Source organism: Alligator sinensis, unplaced genomic scaffold, assembly GCF_000455745.1.
Source record: "Alligator sinensis unplaced genomic scaffold, ASM45574v1 scaffold1302_1, whole genome shotgun sequence".
Classification (NCBI taxonomy): Eukaryota; Metazoa; Chordata; order Crocodylia; family Alligatoridae; genus Alligator; species Alligator sinensis.
In genome coordinates, this window is record NW_005842612.1 from 669,952 (window position 1) to 670,536 (window position 585).

General features: G+C 67.9%; 1 protein-coding gene across 1 annotated transcript in view; it reads right to left on the bottom strand.

Annotated features, from left to right (window-relative positions):
- The window catches only part of EML3 (echinoderm microtubule associated protein like 3), an 11,960-nt gene continuing 11,375 nt past the window's right edge, over positions 1 to 585 (bottom strand). Inside the window, exon 19 of the mRNA XM_025214940.1 lies at positions 1 to 480. Coding sequence (XP_025070725.1) covers positions 261 to 480 — 220 coding nt within the window. The 3' untranslated portion in view covers positions 1 to 260. The remainder of the gene's footprint in view (positions 481 to 585) is intronic.

Sequence of the window (585 nt, forward strand, 5' to 3'; positions counted from 1 at the left end):
TGATGCCAAGGCTTTATTTGGGCCTGTCACAGTGTCGAGAGCGGCTTGGAGCAGCCGGGAATGTAAACGAAGGTGGGGGGGCCGCATCCTGCCCCCCCCCGACTTGGTCCCGCGGAGGAGGGAGGGGGCGCTTGGCCCCTCCCTGCTTTGGCACTGCCTGCCTCCCCCTCCTGCTCTGCCCTGGGGGAATTATGGTTAATGAAGCAGGTCGCATCGTTAGCGTGAGTTAGTGCCGCAGCTGGCTGGGGGTGGGGGGGCACTCAGGGCCCCCCCCCAGCCTCCTGGAAGGAGAGGGAGGTGGAGGAGAAGGAGCGGCTGCGGGGGGGCACGGCGCCCCCCCCGCTCAGCACCCGCCACTGGAAGATGCTGGTGTCCTTGCCCCCCAGCGAGACCAGGTGCCCGTCGTCGTGGGTGAAGCGCACGTTGGTCACGTGGCTGCCGTGGCCGCCATACATGTGGCTGGGGGCCTGTGGGGGGGAGGAGTTGTGGGGTGCAGGAGTTGGGGGGCTGAGACCCCCATAGAACCCCAGTGCCCCCCTAAGGTCCCAGAGCCTCCTCTAGGCCCTGCTGAGCCACCCACCCCAT